Source organism: Hemiscyllium ocellatum, chromosome 2, assembly GCF_020745735.1.
Source record: "Hemiscyllium ocellatum isolate sHemOce1 chromosome 2, sHemOce1.pat.X.cur, whole genome shotgun sequence".
NCBI lineage: Eukaryota > Metazoa > Chordata > Chondrichthyes > Orectolobiformes > Hemiscylliidae > Hemiscyllium > Hemiscyllium ocellatum.
In genome coordinates, this window is record NC_083402.1 from 140127842 (window position 1) to 140154437 (window position 26596).

At 42.8% G+C, this 26596-nt stretch overlaps 1 protein-coding gene across 1 annotated transcript in view; it reads right to left on the minus strand.

The window, feature by feature from the left end:
* zcchc7 (zinc finger, CCHC domain containing 7) overlaps positions 1 to 8252 on the minus strand; it is a 275050-nt gene extending 266798 nt beyond the window's left edge. The window contains exons 1-2 of the mRNA XM_060846565.1: positions 8192 to 8252; positions 1162 to 1823 (exon numbers count right to left, since the gene is read on the minus strand). Of these exons, the coding sequence (XP_060702548.1) occupies positions 1162 to 1804 (643 nt within the window). The 5' untranslated portion in view covers positions 1805 to 1823; positions 8192 to 8252. The remainder of the gene's footprint in view (positions 1 to 1161; positions 1824 to 8191) is intronic.
* Between the last annotated feature and the right edge of the window lie 18344 nt (positions 8253 to 26596).

Consider the following 26596-nt stretch of genomic DNA (forward strand, 5'->3'; position numbering starts at 1 on the left):
AATACTAGCATGGGACTGGAAGTGCAATAGGCTACGCTGAGTAAGGATGGTAAGTTCTCTCTCTTATGGAATATTCATGAATCAGTTCCATTAACTTCTCAGCTTTTTGTTCCAATTTTTTTTAAAAAACGGAAGTCAAATTCTTAAATTGAATTACAGTCCAGTTGTTTGATCATTAATGCACTAATAATCACTACACATCTGCCAAACAATGCAAGCACTCCTTGAATAATGCACTAAATTATATCATATACTCAAGTCTTAGAATGGGGTTCAACTTTTTTTACCACACATGAAAAAAATACCATAGCCTTGCATAAATGGTCGAGTGTGAAATACTTTCCATCTGTACCAAATATTTTAATCGATTGTGTCAAATATTTTAATAGTTGAGGTATTTTCTGGAGAGAAAATGAGGACTGCAGGTATTTTCTGTCTCAACCAAGTCAGTAAAATGGGTTCTGAACAACTGAGCAATTTTCTTCACATACCTGGAGCAGATGAACGCTCTTTCCCAAGTGTGAATTCACTGGTGTATGATAAGCTTTGGTGAACTGTTGAATCTTTTACCACAAAGTTAAAAAATCACAACACCAGGGTAAAGTCCAACAGATTTGTTTGGAAGTACTAGCTTTCACAGCGCTGCTCCTTCATCAGGTAGCTAGTGTTAAATAAACCTGTTGGACTATAAGCTGGTGTTGTGTGATTTTTAATTTTGTCTACCCCAGTCCAACACCATCACCTCCACATCCTGGCTTTTTAACCACAGAAAGTGCATCTGAATGGCCTCTCCTCAGTGTAAATTCCCTAGTCGGCAGTAAAGCTGGTGGAATGCTTGAACCCATAACACTTCAACACTTCGGGATATACTCAGCCAGAAATCTCAAATAGCCAAATAAATAGTGTCTTTAAAGGAATAGTCCAAATAAATACATTGGCAGTTAGCTGAGGCAATTGTCTAGGTCATTTAGTATTATTCATAGCTTGTAACATCTCATGCATTTTGTGCAGTTTAGCTTTATATATTCTGAAATATCAGATTTGAAAACATTTTCATTATTATTGTGTTTACCCATTATATCTAACTTGTAATTCAAATGTGACTTCTTATTGCTATGACCTGCAAACTCATATGCTCTGATACACTGTCAGAATTCCTACCTTCTTTGTTTGTCAGCGTTCCATAAGGTACAATGTTGATTTGGATCTCATCATCATCACCATCCTGATCATGACCCAGCACCATCCAACTCTCGATATTTTCATCCTCCTCCGTTTCTGAATTTTCACTCCCACTAATCACAGTGTCTTGGATCTGTGACAACTTTCTGCTCTGACTATTCCTGCTCTGAGACAATTTCTGCACTTCAGTCAGTCTACCCATACTTGGCTTCAGGTATTCAGCTGTTCCTTCTTCAGGCTGCCGAATGGATTGATCTTTTCCTCCAAAGACTTCACAATCTGAGGGTTTACCACCTTTGCAGGCATATATACTATCATCACCTTCAGTATCTGACAAAATAATGACATCTGGATCATCTGAAATTACTATGACATCATTATCGGAAGTAACTACTGCACTTTTTGTTTTTCGTGTCAATTTTCCATTGTCTCCAACTGAAGCAGATTTAAGATGGGCTGAGCCCATCTTTCTGTCCATCATTAGTCCACTGAGGTTGTTTGCATAGTGCACTTGACTGTACAGCTGGAACTCCAAATCACTATCTATCCCAGCATCACTGGAAGACTCCTCACGATACAGTTCATCTTCATATGCCTCGATATCTTCGTAATCAGCCAACATTGTCAAAGGAGAAAATGTTCTGCATAAAAACAAACAAAAAAAGATTTTAAAAACAAATAACACTCATTGTTTTCTCAAAAAGAACCTGTGAATTGAAGCTGCAATTAAAGGTGTTGAACACGACCTCATAGTGCTGATCCAACTCTTGTGATTTTATACTTTGTTGGGATATTTAAGCACAATCTACTCTCAAATTTCATAAAGCAATTTGAATCTTCCTAATCATGCACTTTTTCCAAACATTCACATTCTTTTTCCTGATGCTAAACTCAGTGGTCTATAGCTTGCTGGCTTAAACCTGCTTTGTTTTTTGTTGTAAGTAGACAAACAGGAGACTGGAAGAACACAACAAGCCAGGCGACATCAGGAGGAGGAAGAGAAGTCAACATGTTGGGCATTCTTCAGGCTTCCTGCTTGTCTGCTTTGGATTCCAGCATTTGCAAATTTTTTGCCTCGAACTTGCTTTTTTGAAAAATAGTAAAACATTTCCTACTTCCAATCTTCTTGTACTATCCTCAAGTCTTGAGTTTGCACATTCTCCCAGTGTCTGCGTGGATTTCCTCCGGGTGCTCCAGTTTCCTCGCACAGTCCAAAGATGTGCAGGTCAGATGAATTGGCCATGCTACATTGCCCACTGTCTTGGGTGCGTTAATCAGGGGTAAATGTCTGAAAATGGGTCTGGGTGGGTTACTCTTCAGAGAGTCAGTGTGAACTTGTTGGGATAAATGGCTTGTTTCCACACAATAGGGAATCTACTCATGTTTGCCCAATTTCTACATCAATTTCTTTAATACCTTCAAGTGGAAGCTATCTGGGCCTGGCTGTCTGTTTTTTTTTAACGGCAGCAACTAATGCAGAGGAAGAATAACCGGAACAGGGCTGACACAGTCATGGGAAGATTTGTTAACGCTGTTAAGGCAGATCTAAATCAGATTGGTGAGGGGGATAGGATACTGACAAGTAGCTCAGAGGGGTTAGAAGCTGAGATGGAATTAAAACATCAGTGAGTTTGAAAGGAAGAGGAAATGCAGGAAAACAGAAGAAAGAAGCAAGTTTGGAATACAGTTTAATGTAAGGACTTGGAGGAAATAGGATTAGTCAACTAAGGATAAGCCTGGGAACTATAGACCTGGCAGTCTGATTTCAGTGGATGGTAAATTGTTGTAAGTGATTTTGAAAGAGAGAATTTATATGCATTTTTTTTAGATTAGATTAGATTACTTACAGTGTAGAAACAGGCCCTTCGGCCCAACAAGTCCACACCGACCCGCCGAAGCGCAACCCACCCATTCCCCTACATTTACCCCTTTACCTAACACTATGGGCAATTTAGCATGGCCAACTCACCTGACCTGCACATCTTTGGACTGTGGGAGGAAACCGGAGCACCCGGAGGAAACCCATGCAGACACAGGGAGAATGTGCAAACTCCACACAGTCAGTCGCCTGAGTCGGGAATTGAACCCGGATCTCTGGCGCTGTGAGGCAGCAGTCCTAACCACTGTGCCACCGTGACACCCATTTGGAGCAGCAAGGAGCAATTAAGGATAATGGTTGTGTGTGGGGGAAATAGTGTCTCACAAACTTGATTGTTTTGAGAAAGTGACCAAGTAGATTGATGAGGGCAGAGCAGCATTGTTTACTTGGACTTTAGTGAAGCCTTTGACAAAGTTCCACGTGGTATACTAATTAGTAAAGTTAGATCACACAGGATTGAGGGTGAGTTTGCCAATTAGATACAAAATTGGCTTAATGGCAGGAGACAGTGATGGTGAGGGCTGTTTTTCAGACAGGAAGCCAGTGACCAGCGGTGCTCCACAGGGATCGATACTGGGTCTATTTTTGTTTATCATTTATACAAGCTATTTGGGTGAGAATTTAGGAGATATGGTTATTAAGTTTGCAGATGACACCAAAATTGGTGGTAATATGCAGTGAAAAAGGTTATCAAAGAGATCTTGATCAATTAGGTCAATGGTCTGAGGAGTGGTAGATGGAGTTTAATTTGGATAAATGCAAGGTATTGTATTTTGGCAAAACAAATAAGGGTACAGCTCTGGATAATGCTAACAAATAGAGCGAACCAAGGTTTCAGATACATAATTCTTTGTCTACATATGATGCAAATTTCAGAGCGGTTAAAAAGATGTTAACATGCTTTCCTTCACTGTTCAAATCCTTGAGTAAACGAGTTGGGACGTTATGTTGAGGTTGTACAGGACATTGATGAGGCCTCTTCTGGAGTACTGTGTATTGGTTGCCCTGCTATTGAAAGGATGTTATTAAATTGGAGGATTCAGAAGAGATTTATCAGGATGTTGCTGGGAATGGAGGGTTTGAGTTAGGAGAGGCTGGGTAAGCTGGGAGATTTTTCACTGGAGCGTAGGTGATGAAGAGGTGATCTTTTAGCCACTGATTCATGTGTAGTGTCAGAATAGCTGATGCATCAGTGTCTCTCATGACTTTATCCCACCTCATCACCATTTAGTGAATCTGAAGCTGATCACCTTTGTAGCCCATCAGACACAGGGATCCTGCAGAGGTAGTGACTGCCTAGTAGCCAAAGCATACCACTGGAGGTTGTTCAAACCTCAGGGACCAAACGCAGAAAGTTTCAAACTGCATACAAACCTACACCTCAGTATACAGATTCCCATACCTAAGTGGAGGACTCAGAACACAAGCAGAAACACAATATTAACTCTTGTCCCAGAGGGCTGGTTTATGAGGAGAGATTTAGTAGATTGAATTTCTACTCACTGGAATACAGAAAAATAAGAGATAACCTTATTGAAACACGCAAGATTCTTAGAGACCTTGATGTGTAGATGCATTTGTTTCTCTTTATGGGAAAGTTTAAGGCCAGAAGACAATCTCAGAAATAAGGAGTCACACATTCGAGACAGAAGATACAGGATACTTATTGAAAATAATAAGAATGGGCCAGGATTTACAAGGATGTTGTCAGAACTGAAGGGTTTGAATTTTAAGGAGAGGCTGCAAAGGCTGGGACTATTTTCCCTTGAGCAGAAGCTGAGGGGTGACCTTATAGAAGCTTATAAAATTCTAACAGCCATTGATAAGATAAATAAGCCAAGTTCCACCCCCCGCCCCCCCAACCCACCAAGGGTAGGGGTGTCCAAACCTAGAAGGCATTGGTTTAAGGTGAAAGGGGAAAGATCTAAAAAGGACCCGAGGGGCTACATTTTCACACAGAGGGTGACATACGTCCCACAGCACAGAAATAAACTCTTTGGCCCACTTTGTCCATACTACCCAGGTATCTCAAACTGAACTAGATTCTGGATTAATGGTGCTGGAAGAGCCTCACATACGTTCGAGACACCACCCACGCCTTCGACCTCCTCCAAGACTTCCGTTTCCTCGGCCCCCAATGCCTCATCTTCACCAATCCCTCTACACCTCCATCCACCATGCCCAGGGCCTCCAAGCCCTCCGTTTCTTCCTCTCCCGAGTACATCCCCAGTACTACCCTTCCACTGACACACTCATTCATTTGGCCGAACTGGTCCTCACCCTTAACAATTTCTCCTTCAAATCCTCCCACTTCCTCCAGACCAAAGGGGTAGCCATGGGCACCCTTATGGGCCCCAGCTATGCCTGTCTCTTTGTTGGCTAATTAGAACAGTTGATCTTCCGTAATTACACTGTCAACACTCCCCACCTTTTCCTCCGCTACATTGATGACTGCATTGGCGCCACCTCGTGCTCCTGCAAGGAGGTTGAGCAATTCATCAACTTCACTGACACATTCCACCCTGACCTTAAATTTACCTGGACCATCTCGGACACCTCCCTCCCCTTCCTGGACCTCTCCATCTCCATTAATGACGACCGACTTGACACCGACATTTTTTTATAAACCTACTGACTCCCCACAGCTACCTGGATTAGACCTCTTCCCACCCTACCTCCTGCAAAAATGCCATCCTGTATTCCCAATTCTTCCGCCTCCGCCGTTTCTGCTCCCAGGACCAGTTCCACCATAGAACACACCAGATGGCCTCCTTCTTTAGAGACCACAATTTCCCTTCCCAGGTGGTTAAAGATGCCCTCGAACGCATCTCGTCCACATCCCGCACCTCCGCCCTCAGACCCCACCCCTCCAACCATAACAAGGACAGAACTCCCCTGGTGCTCACCTTCCACCCTACCAACCTTCGCATAAACCAAATCATCCGCTGACATTTCCGCCACCTCCAAACGGAGCCCACCACCAGGAATGCATTTCCCACCCTTTCCGCCTTCCACAAAGACCGTTCCTTCCGTGACTACCTGGTCAGGTCCACACCCCCCTACAACCCACTCTCCCATCTGGCACCTTTCCCTGCCATTACAGGAATTGCAAAACCTGCACCCAAACCTCCTCCCTTCCCTCCATCCAAGGCCCTAAAGGAGCCTTCCACATCCAAAGTTTTACCTGCACATCCACCAATATCATTTATTGTATCCGTTGCTCCCGATGCGGTCTCCTCTACATTGGGGAGACTGGATGCCTCCTAGCAGAGCGCTTTAGGGAACGTCTCTGGGACACCCGCACCAATCAACCACACCACCCCGTGGCTCAACATTTCAACTCCCCCTCCCACTCTGCCGAGGACATGGAGGTCCTGAGCCTCCTTCACCACCGCTTCCTCACCACCAGGTGCTTGGAGGAAGAACGCCTCATCTTCCACCTCGCAACACTTCAACCCCAGGGCATCAGTGTAGACTTCAACAGTTTCCTCATTTTCCCTTCCCCTACCTCACCCCAGTTCCAAATTTCCAGCTCAGCACTGTCCCCTTGACTTGTCCGACCTGCCTATCTTCTTTTCCACCTATCCACTCCACCCTCCCATCACCTTCATCCCCACCCCCATCCCCACCCCCAGTCACCTATTGTACTCTATGCTACTTTCTCCCCACCCCCACCCTCCTCTCACTTATCTCTCCACCCTTCAGGCTTTCTGCCTGTATTCCTGATGAAGGGCTTTTGTCCGAAACGTTGATTTTACTGCTCCTCGGCTGCTGCCTGAACTGCTGTGCTCTTCCAGCACCACTAATCCAGAATCTGGTTTCCAGCGTTTGCAGTCATTGTTTTTACCTAAACTGAACTAGTCCAATTTGCCGGTGTTTGGCACAAGTCCCACTAAGCCACTTGTATTCATGTATCCATCCAAATGTCTTTTAAATATTGTTGTAACTGTGCCTGCATGTACCATTTTCTCTGGCAGTTCAGTCTGATATATAATTGACTACATATAAAGCATGAGCTGAAAATGCGTTGCTGGAAAAGCACAGCAGGTCAGGCAGCATCCAAGGAACAGGAGATTCGACATTTTGAGCATAAGTCCTTCTTCAGGAATTCTTCATTCCTGAAGAAGGGCTTATGCCCGAAACGTCAAATCTCCTGGTCTTTGGATGCTGCCTGACTTGCTGCGCTTTTCCAGCAACACATTTTCAGCTCTGATCTCCAGCATCTGCAGTCCTCACTTTCTCCTCCCTACATATAAAGCATTCCTAACACATTTTTTACTGAAACACATTTTGTCATTGTATGCCCAAGTCAAATCTAGGGAATCAAATTAAACCTGAATTCTACACTGGAGCACTGATCCAGCATGCCAGACACAGTCATACAATAAAACAAAGAAACGAGGACTTGAAAGCATGAAACACAAAAACATATGAAACTGCTGGAGAAACTCAGCTGGTCTTGCAGCATCTGAAGAGAGAGGGAAAAGAACTGTGGATGTTGGAAATCTGAAACAAAACAAATTGTCGGAGAAACTCAGTAGGTCTGGCAGCCTCTGTGCAGCGAAAGCAGAGTGACCTTTCCTCAGAACTGGGCTGGAAATGTCAGCTCTTGCTTTCTCTCCACAGACGCGACCTGACCCCCCCGCTGATTCTTCCCAACAGTTTCTGCTCATGCCGCCCAAGTCACCTCATCCAGGCGGGCAACTGACTCCAGGATGACTGACGGGGAAAAGGAGGCCATTCGGCCCGCCAGGCCTCGCGCCGGGCGGATAGCAGCGAGCACACCTGGCAGTGACAGCGACCCCGGGTGCAAAAGCAACCGTGCGGCACGCGGCCACCTCCACTAGGCTCCCTCTCCCCAGCAGGTGCCGGGGTTCCCAGCGCGTGCCCGCGGACGCACGTGGCAAGTCAGCACGTGCAGGCTCGCGGGGCGGCGGAAGGTGCCGGACAAAATTCAAAGAGCCCTCAGGGCCCCGGGAATCCAACGGCTCCCCGTTCGACCCAGCACCAGCACTCGCCACGTAACGTATCGTCCCCGGCACGGGCACACCGACTTTCAGTCACGAGTTTCCTCGTGTTTCGTTTTTAAAGCCCAATTTTGCGGAAGGGTTTTACACTACAGGCACCAACCTGTTTACATCAGGAAGAAACTGCCGGCAGCTCCTCGCTCAGACATTTGCACATTTCCAGCTGGCCGACTAAAACCTGCGACCGCCCCAGATTTTTGTGCCGACCGTAAAAAAGCTTCCGCAACTCTTTATGCAAACTGGCCGACTATGAATTTTCCCTTGGTTGAATCATTCACAAAATTTCTGTGAGCTTGGTAACATCCAGCACTTTAGGTGTCTAATTATTGTGCAGCACAATGTTTTTTACTCCTTCGAGAAAGAAAATTGCACAGTTTTTCATGCGTCAAATTGACACAGTATTTTTGGATTATCACAGATTAAGTTGTGGTTTCATATCCTATTCCAGTGAAAATTGATGTGGAGGTGCAGTATTGGACTGGGGTGGACAAAGTTAAAAGTCACACAACAGCAGGTTATCGTCCAACAGGTTTATTTGGAAGCACTAGCTTTCAGTGTGCTGCTCCTTCCTCAGTTAGCTGTGAAGCAGGCCCATTGGGCACAGAATTTATAGCAAAAGATTACAGTGTTATTAAATTAAATGATATTTGAACAATCCTAGGAGAAAGTTGAGGACTGCAGATGCTGGAGACCAGAATTGAAAAATGTGGTGCTGGAAAAACACAGCAGAGCAGACAGCATCTGAGGAGCAGGAGAATCGATGTTTTGGGCATAAGCCCTTCTTCAGGAATGCTCCACTGATGCTGTCTAACCTGCTGTGTTTTTTCCAGCACCACATATTTGAAAAATCCTAGTTGCTGTTGTCTTTTACCTTTTAGAATGGGTTGCAGATTTCAATCATTTAATATGTAAATTCCAGAACTCCTTTTAAGTTACATTTTCAAGATAACTTAAGGTTTCCTTTTAAAAAAAAGACTTCTCAGCTCAGTGAAAATTGAGTGAGCAATGTAAAGGAAGCAATGCTAAATTTGATTTATCAACAATTTTAGTCAGTATGTTGTGGTTCTGCTCGCCGAGCTGGAAGTTTTTGCTGCAAACGTTTCGTTCCCTGGCTAGGGAACATCATCAGTGCTGTTGGAGCCTCGTGTGAAGCGCTGCTTTGATGTTTCTTCCGGTATTTATATTGGTTTGTTCTTGCCGCTTCCGGGTGTCAGTTTCAGCTGCACTGATTTGTATGTGGGGTCCAGGTCGATGTGTCTGTTGGTGGATGCTCTTGCCGTTTCCGGGTGTCAGTTTCAGCTGTAGTGGTTTGTATATGGTGTCCAGGTCAATGTGTCTGTTGATGGAGTTTGGGGATGAATGCCATGCTTCTAGGAATTCTCTGGCTGTTCTCTGTCTGGCTTGTCCTATGATAGTGGTGTTTTCCCAGTCAAATTCATGTTGCTGGTTGTCTGAGTGTATGGCTACTAGAGATAGCTGGTCGTGTCGTTTTGTGGCTAGCTGATGTTCATGGATGCGGATTGTTAGCTGTCTTCCTGTTTGTCCTATATAGTGTTTTGTGCAGTCCTTGCATGGTATTTTGTAAACTACGTTAGTTTGGCTCATGCTGGGTATTGGGTCCTTTGTTCTAGTGAGTTGTTGTTTGAGCGTGGATGTTGGCTTGTGTGCTGTTATGAGTCCTAAGGGTCGCAGTAGTCTGGCTGTCAGTTCTGAGACGCTCCTGACGTATGGTAGAGTGGCTAGTCCTTTTGGTTGTGGCATGTCCTCGTTCCTCGGTCTATCTCTTAGGCATCTGGTGATAAAGTTGCGTGGGTATCCGTTTTTGGCGAATACCTTGTATAGATGTTCCTCTTCCTCTTTTCGCAGTTCTGGTGTACTGCAGTGTGTTGTGGCCCTTTTGAATAGTGTCCTGATGCAGCTTCGTTTGTGTGTGTTGGGGTGATTACTTTCATAGTTTAAGACTTGGTCTGTGTGTGTTGGTTTCCTGTGTACCCTTGTGGTGAATTCTCTGTTGGGTGTTCTCTCTACTAACACGTCTAGGAATGGGAGTTGGCTATCCTTTTCCTCTTCTCGTGTGAATCGGATTCCTGACACCCGGAAGCGGCAAGAACAAACCAATATAAATACCGGAAGAAACATCAAAGCAGCGCTTCACACGAGGCTCCAACAGCACTGATGATGTTCCCTAGCCAGGGAACGAAACGTTTGCAGCAAAAACTTCCAGCTCGGCGAGCAGAACCACAACAACGGATACCCGAGCTACAAATCTTCAATCAGATTTTAGTCAGTATGTTTGGATATGTTATTGCGCACTTTTGGAGCGAATAGGACATGAACCCAGGTCTTCTGGTGGGAAGAGAAAGCCTGAGAGCCAACAACATGCTTTCTGTCATGATATGCAAAGCTTTTTTAAAGCCACCAGGATTATCTATACACTGAGACAAATTTACAAACTCCTTTTCGTTTACAGGATGGTGCCTGTTTTCTCAAAGATGTCAATGACACTGACAAACAGTAGAAGGAACATTTCAACATCGCAACCATGAATCCAAAGTGTGTTGAGATACTCTCTAGGCTATCTGTTGGTACCCTGTATTCATGGGTGAATAACTATCAATTGTAAAGCTTCAGCAAGCAATTAAATAGATGAAAAACAACAAAACTGCAGTCCCCATGGTATTCCAGTGGAGGTCTTCAAAGCTGGTATGCTTTTGTTCACATCAAGACTCCAGTCATTGTTCCTATGAATTTGTCATAATCCCTCCTTCAAGGAAAGTGGCCCTTATAATTATTTTCAAGAAGGGAGGTAGATCATGCTGAGACAATTATCAAGGTATTCCCTATTGTCCATAGCAAGGAAAATCTTAACATGCCTGAAATATTGATGCTAACTTCTTGTGCCTGAGGAAATGCTCCCAGAGACACAGAAAGGCTTTAGACTGTCCAGGTGAACTTCTAACCTGTTTGTTTCTTACCAGACAGATCCAATAAAAATGTTGAACAAAATACAAGGAACTCTTCATCATGTTTATCAACCTGACTCAGCATTTGACTCAGTAAATCGCAAGAGTGTAGGTTTGAAGTTTTATTATCATGTGTACTCAATATAGGATGAAAGGTGCACAATGCCACCACACATGGCATCTTCTTAGGTATGAAGTACCTAGGTACACAATCTTAGTTACAGAAAGCATAAAGTAGAAAAAACAAAGACAACCTTAAATTGTCAAACATTACAGCCCTTTCTTGAGCCATGGGCCTGCAAATACCCTAAGCTGGTCTTCTCCAAGAGGCCTTGCTCTTCCCTGCACCCGGCTAAGTCCCACCCGGGCACACCAGGCCTTGCTCCCGTTCACAAGGCTTCAGCCCCGACTGTCAGCTCTTCACTGACCACTGCTGCCTCCATCCCTTGTGACCAACCATTGCTGCCACCATCTTTCACTGCTGCTGCTTTCACTCTGCTGCCATCTGGGCTCGCGGTGGGTCTCAGCCACTGCCACACTCCATTCCTTCTGCTGCTTGCTTGGCCTCCAAAAGGTGAGGAAGAAACTAAAAACTAAAGGAAAGAAGGAAAAGAAGTGAAAGTAAAAAAGGAAAACGGGCGGAATACATGGCATCCGGGCTCAGAAGGTGAGTGGACATAGTTTTAAGGTAAGAAGCAGGGGGTTTAGAAGGAATTTGAAGAAAAACAATTACCCAGAGATTGTGGATATCTGGAATTCACTGCCTAACTGGGTGGTGGAGGTGGAAAACCATTTATGAAGTATCTAAATGAGCATCACATCCATTCATTTATCAAATACTTGTACCTCATGATAGAAACTGTTACAAGAGCTTCCCTTCCATTAGTACCTTGCTTATCTGAAACCTTGGGTTGTTTACTGTGTCCTCCACTGATGTAAAATATTGGTATAAATTATCTGCCATTTCCTGTTCCCTGTTATCAGTTCCCCAGTCACATCCTCCAAGGGTCCCATAGTCATTTTAGTTACTGTTTTTATAATGCACTCAGAAACTAAAACAGTTTGTTTTTTTATTTCTGGCCAATTTATTTTTGTAATTAATTTCTTCTTTTGTAATAGATTTTTAATAATTCTTTGCCAGTTCCCAGAAAATTCCCAATCGTCTGGCCAACCACAAGGTTATGATGCTTTGTATGATGATTAATCCTTCTCATCGAGCCCTTCTTTTTGACTGGAATAAACTTTTGTTGAGCATTATGAGATATCTGCTTAAAAGGTTGCCGCTGCTCTTATATTGACCTTCTCCTCAGTCTATTTTCCCAGTTTGCTTCATAACTTTGTAATTGCTGTGTGATTCTATGACTCTGTGTGAAGAACTTCCTCCTGGCAGAGGATAGTTAATGTCTAGATTACTATACCTCAGAGACTTATAGGGGCTAGACCACTGAAAGTTTTTAAAAAGGAGATAGACAGAATTTTAAAATCTCATGGAATTGATGGCAAAAAAGAGGAGTTGGGGCCTGGGTTGGATCAGCCATGATCTTATAGAATAGTGGGGCTTGAAGGGATGAAGGCCCTACACGTGTTCATATTTCTTATATTTTATGTTCTTATGTCAAAAACATTTCCAACTGAAACATGGTTCTATATTAAATATGTAAGAAATGTATTTGTGTTTCAAATTGTTAGCAACTTACAATGACCTGATCTTGTGGAAGACATTGAGAAATGTTTAGAGTTAGTTCTGGAAGGACTCAGTAATCTTTTTCTGCTGAGCATACTGTCTCTAGACACTGCATGTTCCAAGATGGAGGACAGGAAAAAGTTGTGGCTACAAGAGCTGCTCCTTTTTTGAGGAATTTTAGGTGAATGGAGTGATTTCCTCGAATTCCAGGAGCAGTAATTACTGTTTTATACGCTGTTGCATTGTTTTGGAACTTTGGGGAAAAAAGATCAAAACAACAGGACTTCTAAAAGGAGAAAGACAGACAAAAGGCAGCGACCACACAGTCAGTGAGGGAGAGAGAGAGAAAAATCTACACTGCTGTCTGACACAGCAGTGAATCTGCACAGTTACTGCTTTTGCTGTTTGAGTTCAGGTATCCCTGGACATTGGAGTGCGTTTAGGAAAAATTAATGAACAGTGAAATTCACAGCTGACCTTGGAGGAACCTGTTTTGGAGAGGTCACAGCACAGGAACAGATAAGTGCATAATTTTTAAATGTAACCTTGCTGGAAGTCTACAGTAGTGAGAAGAGTGAGTACTTTCTTGATTATATACTTTATTGAGATCTGTTTCTTGATTAAATTTTAAAAATATAAACAATAAGTACTAAGTTAGCCTGGAGCACTTTTTTTAGAGCAAAAGACAGTTCTATATTTTGGGTCTGTAGATTGTGAAAGAGCAAGGATGGCCTCTAGTAGAGTGATATGCTCTTCCTGTCGAATGTGGAAGTTTAGGGAGAGTTTCTATGTTACTGATGATTATGTCTGCAGGAAATGTCTTTGGTTGTGAATCATATCAGATTGCAAGGATTGGTTAGAGGCAATCAGGAATTTACAAGAGCTAGGGGGTGTCGTGGATGGTAGTTATAGGAAGGGAAAAAAGTCGCAGTTACAGTCAGGTAGATGGGTTAACCCCAGGAAAGGTAGGAAGGGGGTAAGCAGGTAGTGCAAGAATGTTCTGTGGTTTCCCCACAAGTATGCTGTTATGGAAAATGTAGGGTGATGGACTCTCAAGGGAATGTAGCATGAGCAATCGAGTTTCTGATATCGAGACTGGCTCTGATGTAATGAGGAGTACGTCGGGTTTCAAACGATTGATTGTGATAGGGGACTGTCTAGTCAGAGACACAGACAGATGTTCCTGCGGCCAGCAGCGAAAAATCAGAATGATATGTTGCCTTCCCGGTGTCAGGATTAAGAATATCTCAGAGAGGGTGCAGAATGTTCTCAGTGGGTAGAGAAACCAACAGGACATCATTGCACACATTGGAACTAACGGCATAGGAAGGGAAAAAGATAAGATTCTGAAGGGAGAATATAGAACGTTAGGCAGGAATTTAAAAAGGAGATCCTTGAGGATAGTGATATCTGGATTACTCCCAGTGCTGAGAGCCAGTGAGAGTAGGAATAGGAGGATAGAGCAGATGAATGTGTGACTGAGGAGCTGATGCAGGGGAGAAGGGTTCCCATTTTTGGATCATTGGAATCGCTTCTGTGGTGGAAATGACCTGTACAAGAAGGATAAATTGCACCTGAATAGGAAGGGGATTAATATACTGATAAGGAAATTTCCTAGAGCTGATCAGGAGGAGCACTTGTGAGGTGATGGTGGTGTAGGGGTGTGGTCCCAGGGAAATAGTGAGGAAAGAGATCTATCTGAGATTGGTACAGATGGGAAAAGGAGCGAGTCAAACAGTCAGGACAGGCAGGAACAAAACAGAGAACAAGATAGGACTGATCAATTAAACTGCATTTACTCCAATGCAAGGGGCCAAACAGTGAAGGCAGATGAACTCAGGGCATGGTTAGGAACATGGGACTGGGATATAGCAATTACAGAACTGTGACTCAGGGATAGACAGGATTGGCAGCTTAATGTTCCAGGATACACATGCTATAGGAAGGATACAAAGTGGGGGGGGGGGGCAAGAGAGAAGGGGGAGTGACATTTTTGATAAGGGATTGCATTACAGCTGTACTTCGGGAGGATATTCCTGGGAATTCATCCAGGGAAGTTATTTCGGTGAAAGTGACAAATAAGAAAGGGATGATTACTGCATATCATAGACCCCCCCTAATAGTCAGAGGGAAATTGAGAAACAAATTTGTAAGGAGATTTGAGTTATCTGTAAGAATAATAGGGTGGTTATGAGTGGGGATTTTAACCTTCCAAACATCGGCTGGGACTGCCATAGTGTTAAGGGTTTAGATGGAGAGGATAGTTAAGTGTGTAAAGAAACTTTTTTCTGATTCAGTATGTAGATTTACCTGCGAGAGAAGGCGCAAACCTTGACCTACTCTTGGGAAATAAGGCAGGGCAGGTGACTGAGGAGTCAGCGGGGTTGCACTTTGGGGCCAGTGACCATAGTTCTATTAGTTTTAAAGTAGTGATGGAAAAGGATGGACCGGATCTAAAAGTTGAAGTTCTAAATTGGAGAAAGGCTAATTTTGACAGTATTAGGCAAGACCTTTCAAAAGCTGATTGGGGCAGATGTTCACAGGTAAAGGGACAGCTGGAAAATGGGAAGTCTTCAAAAATGAGATAATGAGTGTCCAGAGACAGTATGTTCCTGTTCGGATGAAAGGAAAGGCTGATAGGTGTAGGAAAAGCTGGATGATTAGAGAAATTGAGGATTTGATTAAGAAAAAGAGGGAAGTACATGTTAGGTATAGACAGGGTAGATTGAGTGAATCCTTAGAAGAGTATAAAGGCAGTAGGAGTATACTTAAGAGGGAAATCAGGAGGGAAAAAGGGACAGGATATAACTTTGGCAAATAGGGTTAAGGAGAAGCCAAAGAGATTTTATAAATATATTAAGGACAAAAGGGTAACTAGGGAGAGAATAGGGCCCCTCAAAGATCAGCAAGGCAGCCATTGTGTGGAGCCACAGGATATGGAAGAGATACTGAATGAGTATTTTGCATCAGTATTTACTGTGGAAAAGGTCATGGAAGACATAGAATGTGGGGAAATAGATGGTGACATCTTGAAAAATGTCCATATTACAGAGGAGGAAGTGCTAGATATCTTAAAATGTATAAAAATGGATAAATCCCCAGGACCTGATCAGGTGTCCCCTGGAACTCTGTGGGAAGCTCAGGAAGTGATTCCTGGACCCCTTGCTGAGATATTTGTATCCTCAATAGTTACAGGTGAAGTGCTGGAAGACTGGAAGTTGGCTAACATGGTGCCACTATTTAAGAAAGGTGATAAAGAAAAGCCAAGAAACTATAGACTGGTAAGCCTGACATCAGTAGTGGGCAAGTTGTTGGAGGGAATCCTAAGGGACAGGGTGCACATGTATTTGGAAAGGCAAGGATGGATTAGGGATAGTCAGTATAGCTTTGTGCGAGAAATCATGTCTAATGAACTTGATTGAGTTTTTTGAAGAAGTAATAAATAGGATTGATGAGGGTAGAGCGGTAGATGTGATCTTTATGGATTTCAGTAAGGCGTTCAACAGGGTTCCTCATGGAAGGTTAGCAAGGTTAGATCTCATGGAATACAGGGAGAACTAGCCATTTGGATACAGAGCTAACTCAAAAGTAGAAGACAGAGAGTGGTGGTGGAGTGTTGCTTTTCAGACTGGAAACCTGTGGCCTGTATCGAACCACAAACGTCGGTGCTGGATCCATTGCTTTTCATCATTTATATAAATGATTTGGATTTGAACGTAGGAGATATAGTTAGTAAGTTTGTAGATGACACCAAAATTGGAAGTGTAATGGATAGCGTAGAAAGTTACCTCAGGGTACCAAGGGACTTTGATCAGATGGGCAATTGGGCTGCGCTGTTGCAGATGGAGTTTAATTTAGATACATGAGAGGTGCTGCATTTTGGAAAAGCAAACCAGAGCAAGGCTTATCTATTTAATGGTAAGGTCTGAGGAAGTGTTGCTGAACAAACAGGCCTTGGAGTGCAGGTTCATAGTTCCTTGAAAGTAGAGTCACAGATAGATAGGATAGTGAAGAAGGCATTTGGTATGCTTTCCTTTATTAGTGAGAGCATTGTGTATAGGAGTTGGGAGGTCATGTTGCAGCTGTACAGGACATTGGTTAGGCCACCTTTGGAATATTGTGTGCAATTCTGGTCTCTCTCCTATAGGAAGGATGTTGTGAAAATTGAAAGGGTTCAAAAAAGATTTACAAGCTATAGGGAGAGGCTGAATAGGTTGGGGCAGTTTTCCCTGGAGTGTCAGAGGCTGAGGGGTGACATTATAGCGATTTATAAAATCATGAGGGGGATAGATAGTATAAATAGACAAGGTCTTTTCTCTGGGGTGGGGAAGTCCAGAACTAGAGGACACAGGTTTAGTGTGAGAGGGGAAAGATATAAAAAGGACCTAAGGGGCAACATTTTCACACAGAAGGTGATGCATGTATGGAATGAGCTGCCAGAGAAAGTGGGTGGAGGCTGGCACATTTACAGCATTTAAAAGGCATCAGGATGGGTATATGAATAGAAAGGATTTAGAGGGATATGGGCCAAGAGTTGGTAAACGGGAATAGATTAGGCTAGGATATCTTGAGGGCATGGATGAATTGGACCAAAGGGTCTGTTTTCATGCAGTACATCTCTATGACTCTAAGTGTGTTACAGCCTGCAATGTTATCAATGCAGTCAAAAATCTTTTCTGTGTTTTCATACTGCTAGTGAATCCTTAGGGTATAAAGGAAGCAGGAGTATACTTAAGAGGGAAATCAGGAGGGTACATGAGATAGCTTTGGCAAATAGAATTAAGGAGAATCCAAAGGGTTTTTACAAATATATTAAGTTCAAAAGGGTAACTAGGGAGAGAATAGGGCCCCTCAAAGATCAGCAAGGTGATCTTTGTGTGGAGCCACAGAAAATGGGGGAGACACTAAATGAATACTTTGCATCAGTATTTACTGTGGAAAAGGATATGGAAGATGTAGACTGTAGGGAAATGGATGGTGACATCTTGCAAAATGTCCAGATTACAGAGGAGAAAGTGCTGGATGTCTTGAAATGGTTAAAGGTGGATAAATCCCCAGGACCTGATCTGGTGTACCCGAGAACTCTGTGGGAAGCTAGAGAAGTGATTGCTGGGCCTCTTGTTGAGATATTTGAATCATCGATTGTCACAGGTGAGGTGCCGGAAGACTGGAGGTTGGCAAATGTGGTGCCACTGTTTAAGAAGGGTGGTAAAGACAAGCCAGGGAACTATAGACTGGTGAGCCTGACCTTGGTGGTGAGCAAGTTGTTGGAGGGAATCCTGAGGGACAGGATGTACATGTATTTGGAAAGGCAAGGACTGATTCAGGACAGTCAACATGGCTTTATGCATGGGAAATCATGTCTCACAAACTTGATTGAGTTTTTTGAAGAAGTAACAAAGAAGGTTGATGAGGGCAGAGTGGTAGATGTGATCTATATGGACTTCAGTAAGGCGTTCAATCAGGTTCCCCATGGGAAACTGATTAGCAAGGTTAGATCTCATGGAATACAGGGAGAACTAGCCATTTGAATACAGAATTGGCTCAAAAGTAGAAGACAGAGGGTGGTGGTAGAGGGTTGTTTTTCAGACTGGAGGCCCGTGACCAATGGAGTGCCGCAAGGATTGGTGCTGGGCCCTCTACTTTTTGTCATTTACATAAATGATTTGGATGCAAGCATAAGAGGTACAGTTAGTAAGTTTGCAGATGACACCAAAATTGGAGGTGTAATGGACAGCGAAGAAAGTTACATCAGGATCTTGATGAGATTGGCCAATGGGCTGAGAGGTGGCAGATGGAGTTTAATTTAGATAAATGTGGGAAAACACATCTTAGCAGGACTTATTCACTTAATGGTAAGGTCCTAGGGGATGTTGCTGAACAAAGAGACCTTGGAGTGCAGGTTCATAGCTCCTTGAAAGTGGAATCGCAGGTAGATAGGATACTGAAGATGGTGTTTGGTATGCTTTCCTTTATTGGTCAGAGTAATGAGTACAGGAGTTGGAGGTCATGTTGCGGCTGTACAGGTCATTGATTAGGCCACTGTTGGAATATTGTGTGCAATTCTGGTCTCTTCCTATCGGAAAGATGTTGTGAAACTTGAAAGGGTTCAGAAAAGATTTACAAGGATGTTGCCAGAGTTGGAGAATCTGAGCTACAGAATCTGTACAGAGGCTGAACAGGCTGGGGCTGTTTTCCCTGGAGCGTCGGAGGCTGAGGGGTGACCTTATAGAGGTTTACAAAATTATGAGGGGTATGGATCGGATAAATAAACAAAGTCTACTCCATGGGGTCGGGGAGGCCAGAACTAGAGGGCATAGTTTCAGGGTGAGAGGGGAAAGATATAAAAGGGACCTAACGGGGAACTTTTTCACACAGAGGGTGGTACGTGTATGGAATGAGCTGCCAGAGGATGTGGTGGAGGCTGGTACAATTGCAACATTTAAGAGGCATTTGTAAGGGTATATGAATAGGAAGGGTTTGGAGGGATATGGGCTGGGTGCTGGCAGGTGGTACTAGATTGGGTTGGGATGGCCGGGTTGGACCGAAGGGTCTGTTTTCATGCTGTACATCTCTATGACTCTATGAGAAACCAGCAATCACTTCATGGCCTTTATAGCTTGGATATCAGGCAGATAAGCGGTGGCTGTTCATGTGACTCTCCACCATCATTGGCATCTTCAGACTTCTGATTTAAAGAATGAACTACATCAGCAATGTTGTCCACCTTTGCGTAAGCTTGTCTCTGCTGGAATTCCCATGCCAATCTCAGCATGTGCGATAAGATTGGTTGGTCTCACATTGTTCCTTCCTTCTTCTCAGCCTCCAACTGAGTCACAACACATTTGAACTGGCATAGTGGAAGCAGTTGGCAGTTGTGGCTTCCATCACCATTTTCCACGTCTTCTTCATGAATGTGGCCCCTGGAACAACTGGCTTGTACTCCTACGTCTTAGCAATGAACAGAAACATTAGCTACTATTGGTGGTGGGTTTTCATGTTCCTACTCACCCACTAACCACTGCCTCAAGCTTTGCTGTGGCATTGGAATGCAAAGGGTATTCTGACTAAGGATAGTAAAACAGTCCAGTTTCACCCCTGTTAAAAACATCTCTTTCAGGACTTGTGTGAGATCATCGTGTTGCTAATCATTTGTCATTGCCACCACAATGATCTTGGACCAAGTTGTTAAATGTATGCTATGGTCTGTCCAGGGATCTATACTCTTTGTTTTTAAAGTGCTAAGAGAATAAACAAGATTCCTGTTTTTGAACAAACAACAATAAACTTTGCTGTGCAACATTGATTCAATAACACAATCTACAATTTATTTCTAACTCTCAGAATTAACATGTGGTAAATTTTGGTAATAGACTACAATTAAACTCTCCACAGCAAGCATCAAATAGCTAGTGCGCTCAACATAATTTCTCAACAGTTCCCCAAATGTTAACAATACAGTGGACCATCAAATTCCTTTAAGGGATTATAATTCTACATTTTTGCCAATCTGGCCTTGAAACTTTCTCTCAAGAACCATTCCATTATGAACTGCCTCAATGACTTTTACTCTTGAAGTGGTCATGCTCCTTTTTTTGGGCTAAGCTTCCCTGGACTCTGAAACTGCAATCACAAGCATAACTCCAGCTCTTCACTGACAACTTACATCACTGAGCCAATCCTGCCCCAGGTTCCTTCCCACTCCAAGTTCCAATCCTGCTCAGTTGCATTAAGGAAATACTACTTATGAGACTTTCACTCAACACTCACTGCACAGAAATAGGCTTCTTCCAAGCTGCTCAAAACTTCTCTTGGCAGAGACCCCATGACTTACCCACTTTCCCTGCTTTCCTGTACTTCTTCAGTGTCCTGACTGCAACACTCTGCTGTCTGCTAATTTATATAAGTTATTTCTCAATTCTAACAGCATAGAACCATCCGGTGCTCTTGAATTCTTACTGATTCCCCTAGATAGAATTTGTTTTGTTCAGCTGCCTTGCCAGCAGTACACTTAACTAAAGTACTCTTAACATAGATAGTCTTCAAAGTTTGTGCGCAGATTTGTAGCTCGGGTGCTTGTTGTAGTGGTTCTGTTCGCCGAGCTGGAAGTTTTGGTTGCAAACGTTTCGTCCCCTGGCTAGGAGACATCATCAGTGCTCTGGAGCCTCTTGCGAAGCGCTTCTTTGATGTTAACATCAAAGAAGCGCTTCGCAGGAGGCTCCAGAGCACTGATGATGTCTCCTAGCCAGGGGACGAAACGTTTGCAACCAAAATTTCCAGCTCGGCGAACAGAACCACTACAATAGATAGTCTTGGAGTCGTACCACGTGGAGACACACCCTTCAGTCCAACTCGTCCACACTAACCACATTCTCAAACTAAACTAATTCCACTTGCATGCATTTGGCCCATATCTCTCCAAACCTTTCATATTAACAAAATTACGTAATATCTTTTAAATGTTGTAACTGCACGCTGACTTTTTGTGAGTCATGGACTGGGCACCCAGATTTTCCTGCATCTCAGAGTTCTGCATTCTCGCACGATTGAACTTATATGCTTCTATTTTATTCTCCCTACCTAAATATACAACTTCACATTTCCCTACATTGTATTCCATGTGCCAAATCTTTGCCTACTCACTTTATCTATATCCCTTTGTAGGTTCAATATGCCATTTTCACAACTTAGTTCCCTTCTCATCCTTCTGTGTCACTCAGTTCTAATTGATTGGCATGTCTGTGTGACAGGCTTGCATGCTTTTAGCTAAATTAGTTACCACTGCTAATTTTGGCTAACTGCAGGCATCATCCTATTGGATTTATCATTTCATTGGTGGGAATGGCTGACAATTTCAACATGAGTGAAATTTTGGGTTATCTAAATTTAACTCCTAATGATTTCATTGTAATTCTGATAACAATGTTATCAGATCTCCTTGCAACTTCTGTTCTGATACAAAAAGCACTAGTTTCCTTCCATTTAAAACTGAAGTTTTACATTCCCATAGGAAAAAGTGAGGACTGCAGATACTGGATGTCAGAGCTGAAAAATGTGCTGCTGGAAACGCGCAGCAGGTCAGACAGCATCCAAGGAGCAGGAGAATCGACGTTTCAGGCATAAGCCCTTCTTCAGGAAGGCCTTATGCACGAAACGTCGATTCTCCTACTCCTTGGATGCTGCATGACCTGCTGCGCTTTTCCAGCAACACATTTTTCATCCCATAATCACAGAACCATACACAAGAAGAAGGCCATTTGGCCCATCATAATGGTGACAATTCTTTGGAAAGAGCTATCTAACTAGTTCCATTCCTTAAAGCCCTGCAACATTTTCTTGAAAATTTTTACTCAATTCCATTTGGAATCTTCTTTATACTTAACATTTTTTCAGTTAACTTAAATCTATATCCAATGGGAATCAATCCTTCTGCCTTGGATGTAGTTTCTGTTTGTTTACACTATTAAGACCATTCAGAGTTTGAACACCTCTACTCTAGGAATAGCAATCCCAACCTGTCCAAAATATCCATATGAATGAAGACCTGACAGTCCATCTTTTCTCCTGTCCTTGTTCCTGAGGGTTAGGTGATGGAATTTCATTTGTTTGGTCCATGCTGACAGGAAAATTACTGAAGTGGTTTGCCATTGACTTCTGTCGATGAATGACTAAGAGACTCTTCTCATCTTGCTTCTAGTGCATTGGAAAGATTTTTAGAGACTGACATTCAACCTGTTTGGCCACTTTACATCCTGCTTGGCTGGCTCCATATCCATAAATATCCATACCTCCATCTCCAAAGCTCAGTAGCAGCAGTGTGTACCGAATATAAGGTGCACTGTAGAAATTCTCCTTAGACAGCACCTTCCAAATTCACAATCATTACTATCTAGAGGCACATAGGCAGCATTTACAGGAGAACACCATTACCTACAAGATCTCCTCCAAGTCACTCAGCATCCTGACATGGATATTTATTGCCATTCCTTCAGTTTCACTGGGTCAATATCCTAGAGATCCTTGTCAAAAAGTGTGGTCCTGGAAAAGCACAGCTGGGTCTTTTCCCTAGGGTTGGGGTGTTCAAAACTAGATGGCAAATTTTATGGTGAAAGGAGAATGATTTAAAAGGGATCTGAGGGGCAACGTTTTCATACCGAGGATAGTTCATATATGGAATGAACTGCCAGAAGAAGTGGTAGATGCAGGTACAATTACAACATTTAAAAGACATTTGGACAGGTACATGAGTAGGAAAGGCTAAGAAGGATATGGGCCAAATGCAGGCAAATGGGACTAGTTTAGTTTGGGAAACTTGGTCAGCATGGATGAGTTGGACCAAAGGATCTGTTTCTCTGCTGAATGACTCTATGACTATATTACAACAACACCTTCCTTGACCAACAAATCTTGGTATGGGACTTGAATCGAGAGGTTGGGAAACAACACTAAGCCACAAAATCTCCTTATATTACGGGTACCATTTTAGTAGATCTCCCTGTTCTTTTTGTAAGGTCTAGACATTTCTTCTGAAATGTTGTGCCCAGGATTCTGTGTACTTAACATTCCTACTCATGTACCTGTCCAAATGTCTTTTAAATGTTGCAATTGTACCTGTATCTACTACTTCTTCTGGCAGTTCATTCCATATATGAGCCATCCTCGGTATGAAAACGTTGCCCCTCAGATCCCTTTTAAATCATTCTCCTTTCACCATAAAATTTGCCATCTAGTTTTGAACACCCCAACCCTAGGGAAAAGACACACAAAACTGCACACAGTATTCCAACTACAGTTGGTATTGCAGCACAATGACTGGACTAGTAATCCAAGAAATGTGAATGATGCAAATTCTTTTTTAATTTCTAATATCAATAAAGTGATCATTAATATAGAAATTAGTAGGCCACTCAGCCCTTTGAGTCTGATCTGCCAATCAATTTGACCGTAGGGATATGAAAGGATACTGGGAAATATAATGAAGGAAAACTCTAAGTTGTTTTACCGTTACATCAGAGGTAAGGATAATGAGGGAAAGAGTCAGGCCCATTAGGACCACAGTGGTAATTTGTGCACAGAACCAAAGAATACACGTAGGATTCTAAATGAATATTTTGGATAAATGTTCACTAGTGAGAAGGATGATTTGAGTATAGAAATCAGGGAGAAGGCCTGAGACACAGAGAAGGTTCTGAATGCATCTGGCAGGCTAAAATGTTGATAAATCTCCTGGGCTGGATGAAATGTATCCCGGGCTGTTGAGTGGGGCAATGGAAGAAATACCAAGGGTGCTTGCAAAATTTTCAATTCCTCTCTAGACACACGAGAGGTGCCAGAGGACTATGATACCCAATATGGTGTTGTTATTCAAGAAAGGAGTAAGGAATAAATAAAGAACTACAGACCGGTCAGTCTAAGGTTGGTGGTGGGGAAACAATTGGAAGCAATGCTGAGGGACAGAATTAATCTGCATTTGGAGAGGCAGGAGTTAATCAACAACAGTCAGCATGGTTTTATTAAGGGAGGTCATGTATGACCAACCTGATAGAATTTTCCAAAGAGGTGACCAGATGTGGAGTTGACACCGATGTTTTTGATGTTGTCTACTCAGACTTCAGCAAGATTTTTGATAGGATTCCATGTGGGAGACTGATAGCAAAGGAGGGGGCCCATGAGATCCAACAAAATTTAGCAAATTGTACCAACAAATAGCTGAGTGGCAGAATGCAGAAGGTGAAGAGTGTTTTTCCAACTGGGATCACACAGGCCCTTGCTGTTTGTGGTTTATATAAATGACCCAGACTTGAATATAAGAGGATTGATCAGTAAGTTTGCAAATGATACATAAATTGATACACTGATAAATAGTGAGAAGGATAGCCTTAGACTGCAAAAGGATATAGACAGAGTGGTCAGATAAGCTGGTCAGTGACGGATGAAATTCAATCTGGATAAATGTGAGATGGTGCACTTGGGCACGATAAACAAGGGAAGAGAATACATGATGAATGACAGGACCTTGGGAAACACTGAGGATCAGAGCGACTTAGTGTGCATGTACCCGAATCACTTTAGGTATCAGGGCAGGTGGATAAAGTGGTTAACAAGTGCCTTTAGTAGTCAAGGCACAAAGCTTAAGGGCAGGGAGGTTATGCTGGAACTGTATAAAATGTTGGCTAGGCCACAGTCAGAGGATTGTGTGCATTTCTGGAACCTACATAATACGAAGCTTGTGATTGCACTGGAGATGGTCCAGAGGAGATTTACCAGGATGTTGCCTGGGCTGGTGAATTTCAGTTATGAAGAGAGATGGGATAGGCTGAGGTTGTTTTTCTTAAAGCAGAGGAGATTGCAAGGGCACACGATTGAGATGTAAACTTATGAGAAGCATAGATAGGGTAGACAGGAAAAAAACCTTTTCTCCCTGATGGAAGGATCAATGACCAGGGAGCATAAAGTAAGGGTCAGAAGGTTTAGAGGAGGTGCAAGGAAAAATGTTTTTACCCAGAAAGTAGTGGGAATCTGGAATTCACTACTTGTAAGTGTAATAGGGACAGAAACCCTCATAACATTTAAGATATATTTTGATGTGCACTTGCGATGTCAATATACAGACGAGTGTGGACTAAGTGCTGGAAAATGGGATTAGAATCATCAATTGGATTTTTTGACCAGCATGCATACAATGAGCCAAAGGTTTCTTTTCTGTGCTATAAACTGCATGAGTCTGTGGCTGATCTGTGTTCCAACTCCTTAAGGACCACGTCCTACAAAAGTTCTGAAATATATAATTGACCTATCCAGGACCACAGTCCCAAATTTTGAGCTGCTAGAGCTCTAAGCTAATGTGTTGGCCAAATTATTCTCAGGAATGTTCCAAATCTCTACCAACCTTGTAGAAGCATTTCCTAATTTTACTCCTGAAGTATCTGGCTTATTTTTTTCAAGACTATGCACTCTAGTTGTGGACATCTCAACTAGTGGAAATAGTTTCTCTCTCTTTTGTCCCATAGGGACAGTTTAGAAGGAGTTTTACTTTGTTTCTTAATCATGGTGCAAGGTCGAAGATTGTATGATAGGATAATGTAGACTGCAGAAAGTTTGAAACACTAGAACACATGACCTACCATACAAACTTGTAATGTCCTACTCCAAGCTGAACTTCAAGCTCCATATTCTAGTGTCAACTGCATATATTCACCACAAAAGTAATAACCATGTCCATCCCTACCTTTTACCAATGTTATCCAAATCTTCATTCTCACTTTGTCATCTATTGATTCAACTGCTCCCTCCAACTGCACTGCCTGCGCCCTACCAAACAACACCTTACATAAACGCCAGTTCATCCAGACTCTTCTGCTCCCATCCTGTCACAGACATCTGTCTGTCAAACTGCACTAGCCAACCTCCAGTGACAATCTCCCAGCTCCCAGCTAACCTTAGTACATAAGCATTACTGAATATTGCTGAATGCCCCCAGCTAACCTTAGTACATAAGCATTACTGAATACGACTATCAGACTTAATGCTCAGCACAAGAAATAAGCTTCATCTTCAGTAAATAAAACAAAAATAATAGAAACATTTCACTGCATTTCACTTGTTTACAAAGTTAAAAAAATATTTCAACAGTAGAGGGGGCTCCAGAAGCAAAAGGTTCAGCACACTGCTGTCCAGACACCATCCTTCTCATCTTGTTTAATTGAACATGATTAACAAATTAATTGCTATAAATATGTTTCCCTTTACTTCCAGTATTTAGCAAAACAAAGACTGCTTCAAAGGCCTAATGTTTTGGAATGCTGACCAATGACTTGTTTAAAAACTGCCCCTGAGGTAACTCTCTATCCCAGATCTTTTA